The sequence below is a fragment of the Staurois parvus genome, unplaced genomic scaffold, assembly GCF_062004578.1.
Source record: "Staurois parvus isolate SC_StPar_1 unplaced genomic scaffold, SC_StPar_1.0 ptg000402l, whole genome shotgun sequence".
Lineage (NCBI taxonomy): Eukaryota > Metazoa > Chordata > Amphibia > Anura > Ranidae > Staurois > Staurois parvus.
Window position 1 is genome coordinate 8,538,240 of NW_028318198.1, and position 10,147 is coordinate 8,548,386.

At 42.3% G+C, this 10,147-nt stretch overlaps 1 protein-coding gene across 1 annotated transcript; it reads left to right on the forward strand.

Moving 5' to 3' along the window:
- The first annotated feature begins 3,457 nt into the window (after positions 1 to 3,457).
- PRMT6 (protein arginine methyltransferase 6) lies at positions 3,458 to 4,626 on the forward strand. Its single transcript, XM_089686553.1, has one exon. The coding sequence runs from the start codon at positions 3,531 to 3,533 to the stop codon at positions 4,551 to 4,553; it is 1,023 nt and encodes a 340-aa protein (XP_089542679.1). The 5' UTR covers positions 3,458 to 3,530; the 3' UTR covers positions 4,554 to 4,626.
- Positions 4,627 to 10,147: the final 5,521 nt, after the last annotated feature.

Below are 10,147 nucleotides of genomic sequence, written 5' to 3' on the forward strand. Positions count from 1 at the left end.
TCCATCTTTCCTTGGCTTCTTTATGCACATTAATACAAATTTTTAGCTGGGGTGCCCAAACTTTCGATCCCCACTGTAGTGTTTCCATATGTTTGTCGTGTGTGTGCGTGCGTGTAGAGAGAGAGAGAAAGAAAGAGATTTGCTTTACCATCCATCATGCAGGTATTAGAGCTTGAGCTTAATGCCCCGTACACACGATAAGAAAATCGTATGAAAAAATTAGCGGAACCACTGATCGAACGATTTTCTCTTCGTTGATGAACAGGATGTTTTAACCAATAACTATATTGTGAATGAAAAAATCCGGCTGAACAACAGTGAAAAATGTCGTAGTTTCGCATACGAACGATCGATTTTCTATGCGGTGGTATGGCGTTCGTACGAAAAAAATCTATCAAGCGCTATCACACATGAGCGAAAACAGAAGATGGCCCGGATGTTTATGTCCAAGGAATCTTCGTAAACACGAACGAAAAATCCAAATGTTAAAAGTAGATTGGCCTAATGAGATAATGAAACCAGAATTCTGCATATTATATTTTTATGTGTGTGTAACTTGCGAGCCACTAAAATATTCCTCTGGATCGCTAACATTTATCACATACTCAAATTGTGTAAAAAGACCAAATAACTAAAAAATGTTGCACTCCCAATCTCTAACAAACTTATAAATTAATGACTTCAAATTATATATCCATGAAAATACACTTTTTGTTCACATACATGGAACCTGCTAGAATTTGCTGCAGCATGGAATGGATGTTGGATACCTTCTATGTACTCCACAATGCTTCTCTCCTTATACACTCGTTATTCCTGCAGGGATCTCTCCCTCCTTCAGCTGCTCATGATCCCTTGCTCACTCCTCTTAGATGTTCCTCATATGTGTGTGTAACTTGTGAGCCACTAAAATATTCCTCTGGATCGCTAACATTTATCACATACTCAAACTGTGTAAAAAAGGACCATATAACTAAAAAATGTTGCACTCCCAATCTCTAACAAACTTATAAATTAATGACTTCAAATTATATATCCATGAAAAACAAACAATGTACCATACATAAATAAATAAATATCAAGTTAAATGTGATGTGAATCAATTAAAATAAAAAAAACAGGCCCATTACTCAAATAATAGTCCAAAAAAAGGATTTGTGATGACGTGATTCAAACACACCAATTGTGACTTTTCGTGAATCCTTAAATCATTAAAGATGTGCGCTCACCTCCTTACAAGCCTAACACATAGGCTTAATACACTTTGTTCACATACATGGAATCTGCTAGAATTTGCTGCAGCATGGAATGGATGTTGGATACCTCCTATGTACTCCACAATGCCTCTCTCCTTATACACTCGTTATCCCTGCAGGGATCTCTCCCTCGTTGAACGTGAACGAAAAAATCCGGTTGAACAACAGTGAAAAATGTTGTCGTTTCGCATACGATTTTCTATGCGTTGGTATGGCGGTCGTACGAAAAAAAAATCTATCAAGCGCTATCATGCATGCGCAGAAACAGAAGATGATCCGGATGTTTATGTCCAATGAATCTTCGTAAACACGAACACAAAATCCAAATGTTAAAAGTAGATTGGCCTAATGAGATAATGAAACCAGAATTCTGCAGATTATATTTTTATGTATCACTATTTATGTATATAGATAATGTAATTGACTATATTATACTCATTGCTGTTCATTGTTGTGTATATCGCCTGTTCTGGCTACAAGGTTACACGCACACTGCATCACTTCCACTTGTACTGAAGACGTCAACACTACGTATTGCCTGACAAATGATTTTTTTTTAGATTGGTTAATGTGGGCCGCAATCTCAACCAACGAACAAACACCTCTCGGTCGTCGGATGACCGATCGGTCGATTTTCTAATCGTGTATTCCCACCTTAAGGCTGATTTCACACTGAGGAGTTTTTCAAGCGTTTTTGTGTTATAAAAAAGTGCCTGAAAAGCTTAAGAAAACTGTTTCCCTGTGTATGTGAATGTATATCTATGTATGTTTTCACACTGAGGCATTGCGCTTGCGGTGCCGTGTAAAAACTCCTGCTTGCAACATCTCTGGGGAGTTAAAAAAAAAAAAACTGCCCCAAAAATGCCTCTTCCTATTGAAATAAATGGAAAACGCCTGAAAAACACCAGAAAAGCACCTTAAAAACGCCTCTGAGAAGCAGTTTTGGTGCTGTTTTTAAGTCACGTGTCCTTTAACCTCCCTGGCGGTATTCCCGAGTGTAGCTCGGGGTAGAGTTTCAGTACCAAAAGCGGTAACCCCGAGCTACACTCGGGCTTACCATGCAGCGTTGCATAGGGAGTCCCTGCAGTGCTTAGCTTGTCCTTCGCTCCCGCGATGCGTCCCCTGCAGCGTCCCCGGCCATCTCCTCCGGCCGATGCCGGCATCCGGCTTCCGTGTTCCAGTCCCTGTGACGTCGGGACGTACGGGTGCCGGAACCGGCGGCAAATGTGAACTTTTTAAAAAATGTCATTTTTTTTAAAAATGATTATTACATAGTAAAACATTGCTGTTTCAAAGCATTTCACATACATTTTGTCCCTACTGCTTTGTCCTGTCCCCTGCCTGCATTTTAACTGTTCTTTCTGCCTGGAAACTTAGAAAAGTTCGTGGCGTCCAAAAAGCGTCCCTTTATGTCAAAATCGGTTTTAGACCAGCTAGAGAACAGCGATAGTAAATCAGAACCACTTGCAGAATTGAGTGATGATTTGTGGGAAAATTTGTCATCAGACACTGAAAACGATTCTGCGACTTTGCTCAGCGATGTGCGAACTTTGCGCTAGATTTCAAATTTCAGTGTTTTTGGTTTGATTATATTATTGAATTAAATTTATTATTATTTTTTATGATTATTTATTAAATTATAATTTATGATTTTGTGTTTCAAGTTTTATCATATCCAGAATGTTTACTAGACTCTTGTTCGGACAGATTTCAGTGAGTTATTCCTAAATACATATTTCCATGCAACAAAATGGTACCGCTTTCAGCACCAAAAATCTGAAATAATCATACCGCCAGGGAGGTTAAAAAACACCCAGAAACCATGGTAAAAATGCCTATGTGTTTTTGCTGTGTTTTTGTGGCGGATCAGTGTGAAAGTAGCCTAAAAGGTGTTCCTCTTTCTCAGCTCAGTCGTCCTGCAGCCTTTCTATTACTTACACACTCCAGCCTGAGAAAGCTGCAGGCACGGCAGTGGATATCACACACTTTCAGACAATGATGCTTTTGTGTGTCCCAGCTGAAATACATAGCAAGCATGCTACGTGGAGGAATCAGGCACAGCGTGAGGTGAAAACAACAGAGGAGCCTGGCAACTAGAAGTGAGAAAACAAAGTGAAACCAAAACAGGGGAAACAGGAGGAGCTGAACTGGCAGCAGACAGGAAGAGCTCCCCTTCCAATCACACTGTGCCTGGTTCAGCCAATAGGATCGTCTGTTAGCTCTGCCTGGCTCAGCACAGCGAGTACTGGCACAGTGTGCAGAAAGGATATAAGCATGGCGTTCCTGAAGAAAAGGAAACTTGACAGAACTGAGCAGGACAGTGAGTACTTCCAGTGTTACTCTGATATCACAGTTCATGAAGAAATGCTGTCGGACACCGTACGAACAAATGCATACAAGACAGCCATATTTCGCAGCCAGGACTGTTTCTTTGGTAAAACCGTGCTGGACATCGGTGCTGGCACAGGTATCCTTAGTATATTCTGTGCGCAGGCCGGAGCGAGTAAAGTCTACGCGGTGGAAGCCAGCACTGTGTCCCAACTGGCGTGCGACGTTGTAAAGCACAATGGAATGGAGGGTAAAATAGAAGTGATCTGCAACCCGGTGGAAAATGCCGATATACCAGGTGAAGTAGATGTTATTGTCAGCGAATGGATGGGGTACAGTCTTATGTATGAATCAATGCTAAGCTCTGTGTTGTATGCCCGTGATAAATGGCTTAAACCTGGTGGCCTGATATTCCCATCCCTTGCGGATCTCTTCATTGTGCCTATTAATGACACCACAGTGGAGGAGCGGCTGGACTTTTGGAGCGGAATGAAGGACGTGTATGGAGTTGACATGTCCTGCGTGGAAACGTTTGCCCGTAAATGCGTCATGAGTCAAGACATGGCTGTGTGCCCAATATACCCTGAAAATATCCTCTCCCACCCTGTGAAGTTTGCCACTTTGAACCTTGCCACTATCACACAGGATGACATTGCTACCATCGCAGGTTCCTTCAGGTTCTGCTGCTATGGTTCCTCCTTGATGCATGGATTCGCTGTCTGGTTTGCTGTCAGTTTTCCTGGAGAGAATAGACTTACGTTATCTACATCTCCATATGGTCAAGAGACGCACTGGAAGCAAACGGTGCTGTACCTGGAGGAAGAGGTACATGTAGAGCAGGATACAGAGATTTCTGGAGACATCCGTATGTCACCTTCTGAAAACAATGCAAGACACTTGTGTGTATCTATCACCTATTCTATAGGTGGAGGTGCCTGTAAGACAAGGAACTTCCAGATGGGAAATTGATAACTGGGTGGGGAAAATAAGATGTGGTCCTTGAAAATATTTTTTTTCTAATAAAAAACACATCATAAACAAATGTTCTTTTTTTTTTTTTCTTTGAATGCTCTTTAACATGAAATGCAATTCAAGACACGCATTTTTTTTAAATTTAGAGTAGGGAAGGGTTAGAACCTCAGAATTTTTTTATTGGTGTCTGTGTCCCCAGTGGTAAAATTCCCCTTATTTGTTCTGTGGCCACCAGGACAGGAATTAAGGGAAAATCACAGAGACACAGATGAAAATAAAAACCTTTCAGAGGTTTTAATGCCTACACATGTGACCCAAGACAAACACTTTATGATGGGGTTAGGCTTTAGGTTTTGGGTTCTTGCAGGAAGGGTTTACATTTCTAGCATATTTTTGTTGCTGTGTGTCCCAGATGGGGAGATTTTTCTTCATTTCCTGCCCCAGTGCCTGGTGGTCACAGGGCAGGAAGTGAGGGTAAATCTCAATTAGACTCCATTCACACCTGCACGACCCCAAAATAGCATGATTACCAATGCGACTTTGGAGCGACTTAACACTGGATCAAAGTCGCATCAAAGTAGTTGCTGCAACTTTAAGTCACACTGATTTGAAAAAATGGCATTGAAAATAATGGGCTGCAACTTGTCATGTGACTTTGATGTCCAAAGTTACATGACAAGTCACACAAGGGTGAATGGAGCCTAATGGTGGCACAGAAAGCAACAAAAAGCTGTTGTCTCTACTGAGGAGATTTCCTCTCAGATTCTATGTCTGTGACCACAGAGGATTACAGGATAGGTTCACCTTTTGTAACATGGTATGTGTTACATCCATATTCAAGGTATAACGTAACATGTTATGATCAGACTGGCCCCCGCTTTGACAGCTAACAGGGGATCTTCTCCCCCTAGCTGTCAACTTTTAAAAAAAAATGCGGCTGTGCAGGGCTCCACCCACCAGTACTCTGTGAGTGAGAGACTACAAGTCCTGACAGCCTAAGGCTGGCCATACACTATACAATTTTCTGTAGATTTACTTTCAACTATGTAGTGCAAGGGCTTGCCTAATTGTATACAACTGAAAGTGTTGTTTGCTTTAGATTTACCAAAAACCATATAATATGAGGTCAAAGCTAAAGTTCTCAAGAAGATTGTATAGTGTATGGCCAGTCTTAGCGGCTGTCGACTTGTCATCCTCAATGAACTACTATGGCGCTGTTGTGGTTCATTCATTCTGTCTGTCAGTATATCTGCTTGCTTGTACATCCCGTACGTGCAGGCAGATATATTGACGGATCTGCAGGAGACCTGCATGGCACCAGTGACCTGCTGATTCCCCTCCAGGCCCCTGCAGACAAAAATAATAAATGCACATTTTTACCTGCAAAATATGTGTATTTAATATTTTTTACTAATAGGTGAACTTATCCTTTAAGATTTGGTTCACACAATGAATCTCACTGTGCTTTCCTGTGCAATTCACATGTGATCCGAGTGCAGTGCAATTTTAGTCCATTCAAGTGAATGGGTTAAAATCGCACCAGACCACACCAAAAATGGTGCATGCACTACTTTAAAAACAAATAGAAACTGGATTGCATGGTAATTCTGTACCAGGTGATCCAGTGCAGGCAAATGCACAGCGTTTGTGTCCTGTGTTTGGGGTGTTGTTCAGTTAACACTGATACCTGGTGCAAATCTCTAGTGCAGTGTGTTTTGATGGACGTAAAGCAGTGTTTCCCACACTGCATTCTGATGTGAAGTGGTCCTAAAGAGGAATTCTCCCCAGTAGACACTTGGGCAATAGTAAAATACTGACAGATTGCCTACAAATAGCCAAAGCTTTGAAGCTGAACTCCAGACAAACAGTTAAATACATACATGAAATACATATGTGAGACATTTTTCCAACCAAAGGATTTTTATTTCTGTCCATCCAGTTTGAAGATTTACACACCACTGCCAAACCATGCATCTTTGACTAGCAAGGGAAGAGAAGTGATTTTTTTTTTTTTCTTTTTTGCTGCAGTTCAGTAGTGCTTAAGGTTGTTTCGCACTGCCCTGTTGCATTTTGTCCAGGTGCAGCCCAGTGTACCTGTGGTTTTCGTGCAGATTACCCATAGTTTCTCACAGACTCCTATTTGATTGTACATTTTTAGTGCATTTTCTGAAAGTGCACCAAAGATACAGCATGAAGAACTTTGGTGTACTTTACTAGTCCCTACAAGTCTCCTCCCCACCATGTGACTAGACTGAAAGGGTAAGAAGCAAAGTCATAAACTTGCCTCACCTGTTACTCTGCTCTCTCCTTCTATCAGCATGCTCCTTGCACCACTGCACATGGGCTGGAAGAGGCTGCTACCAAGTCAAATTCAGGGACACACACTTCCTGTAGGAAAAAAACAAAATACATTTAATGATGTATGAGCGGCTTCCCGACCGCCCTATAGCAGAAATACTACTACAGGGCGGCACAGGTGCACAAAATCACATGTATATATGTGATTTTTTCATTTTCGGGTAGGGGTGTGCGCAGGCTCTAGCTGCGCCACCATTCGTGGCTGCGGCTGTCAATCGTTGGGTTCCGGCTGGTGATTACCCGCCGATGCCAGTGATTACCGACGAGGAGGAGGACTGCTTTGTTTACTAACAGTCCTCCTCCCTGTCAGCTCGAACGCACTGCTCTGGATGGCTGTGCACAGCCATCCAGAGCAGTGTGCTTACAGTGAAGCACCAACACACAGCCCCCCAGTAAAACGCTCCCAGCATATTAACCCCTTCCTGCCCAGTGCCATTAGTACAGTGTCAGTGCTTTCTTTTAGCACTGATAACTGTATTGGTGTCACTGGGGATGTCAGTGACACCAAGTCAGTTCCCCCCAGTGTCAGAATGCCGCCGCAGTCCCACTATAGGTCCCTGATCGCTGCCATTATTAGTAAAAAAAAAACTCCAGTATCTATACCTCCATTTGTAAACGCTATAACTTTCACATAAACCAATTCATTTACACGTATTGGGATTTTTTTTTTTTAGCAAAAACATGTCGTAGAATACATTGTGGGCTAAATTTATGCCGAAATTTGATTTTTTAATTTTTTTTTTTTACTGGACATGTTTATATGCCTGCTTGTTTCAACTTAACTTCTACTTCATCTTAAGTAGAAATACTGCTACAGGAAGGCACGGATGCGCAAAATCACATATATACAGGTGAAACTCGAAAAATTTGAATATCGTGCAAAAAAAGTTCATTTATTTCAGTAATGCAACCTAAATGGTAAAACTAATATATGAGATAGACTCATTACATGCAAAGCAAGATAGTTCAAGCCGTGATTTGTCATAATTGTGATGATTATGGCTTACAGCTCATGAAAACCCCAAATCCACAATCTCAGAAAATTAGAATATTACATGCAATCAATAAAACAAAGATTGTACATAGAACAATATCGGACCTCTGAAAAGTATAAGCATGCATATGTACTCAGTACTTGGTTTGGGCTCCTTTTGCAGCAATTACTGCTTCAATGAGGCGTGGCATGGAAGCTATCAGCCTGTGGCACTGCTGAGGTGTTACGGAAGACCAGGATGCTTCAATAGCGGCCTTCAGCTCTTCTGCATTGTTCGGTCTCATGTCTCTCATCTTTCTCTTGGCAATGCCCCATGTCTCTATGGGGTTCAGGTCAGGCGAGTTTGCTGGCCAATCAAGCACAGTAATTCCACGGTCATTGAACCAGGTTTTGGTGCTTTCGGCAGTGTGGGCAGGTGCCAAGTCTTGCTGGAAAATGAAGTCAGCATCCTCATAAAGCTCGTCTGAGGAAGGAAGCATGAAGTGCTCCAAAATCTCCTGGTAGATGGCTGCTTTGACCCTGGACTTAATGAAGCACAGTGGACCAACACCAGCAGATGAAATGGCTCCTCAAAATCAACACAGACAGTAGAAACTTTACACTGGACTTTAAGCATCTTGCACTGTGTGCCTCTCCATTCTTCCTCCAGACCCTGAGTCCTTGGTTTCCAAATGAAAAGCAAAAGTCGCTCTCATCAGAAAAGAGGACTTTGGACCACTGAGCAACAGACCAGGTCTGTTTTTCTTTAGCCCAGGTAAGACGCTTCTGACGTTGTTTGTTGTTCAGGAGCAGCTTGAAAAGAGGAATACGACATTTGAAGCCCATGTCCAGGATCCATCTGTGTGTGATGGCTCTTGATGCACTGACTCCAGCCTCAGTCCACTCCTTGTGAAAGTCCAACACTTTTGAATGGCCTTTTCCTGACAATCCTCTCCAGGCTGCGGTCATCCCTGCTGCTTGTGCACCTTTTTCTTCCACACTTTTCCCATCCACATAACTTTCTATTAATGTGCTTTGATACAGCACTTTGGGAACATCCAACTTTTGAGGCTTTCTCTCCTTATGGAGAGTGTCAATGATGGTTTTCTGCACAACTGTCAGGTCAGCAGTCTTTCTCATGATTGTGATTCCTACTGAACCAGACTGAGAGACCATTTAAAGGCTCAGGAACCCTTTGCAGGTGTTATGGCTTAATTAGCTGATTAGAGTGGGACACTTTGAGCCTAGAATATTGCACCTTTTCACAATATTCTAATTTTCTGAGCTTGTGGATTTGGGGTTTTCATAAGCTGTAAGCCATAATCATCACAATTATGACAAATCACGGCTTGAACTATCTTGCTTTGCATGTAATGAGTCTATCTCATATATTAATTTCACCATTTAGGTTGCATTGCTGAAATAAATGAACTTTTGCACGATATTCTAATTTTTTGAGTTTCACCTGTATATGTGATTCACGCTCCCACAGTTTTCACGGGCCGGGGTGCCCTCCCCCTGGCCCGCGGGTGCCATAATTTGATCCCCGAGGGATCGATCATCCAATTTAGGCCAGTGATGGTTGGCCTAAGTCAGACAAATCGATCCCTGTCCTATCAGGGATCTTCCTGTACCTGTGTTTACAGTTACACAGGTACATGCAATGATGAAATCTCTCTCTGGGCACATTCCATCCCAGAGAGAGAAGAATCAAGACACAGTGGGTAAAACAGCACACTTACACAGTTAAAACACTTTAGGACATATTTAACCCCTTGATCCCCCCCCCACACACACACAGTTAACCCCTTTACTGCCCTGTCACCAGTGTCATTAGTACAGTGTACAGATGTTTTGCTGATCACTGTATTAGTGTCGCCAGTGACTTCAGATAGCACTAGCATCAGTTAGCGCCCCTCCCAGATAGCGTCAGATTTCCCGTCAGTACACCAGTAATCACATTTAACCCCTTGATTGCCAGGAACACTCACATACACAATAAACCTCCATTGCAAGAACCTGCCAGCACCTGCGTTTAGCCCCTGCGCTCACTCCCCCCCTTCTCCCCCAGCAAGTGCAATGTCAGTAGGTCACTGTTACTTGATACATTGCACACGAAACTGCAGTGTTCACAGAATCAGGCCTGATCTATGTTAGCACTTACCAGTACATTGTAGCAGTTCAAGCAATCCCTGACAGCCAGGTGCAATTTTTCCCTTAAATTGCACTAGATACCTATAAATTTAGTGGCCAAAATGTA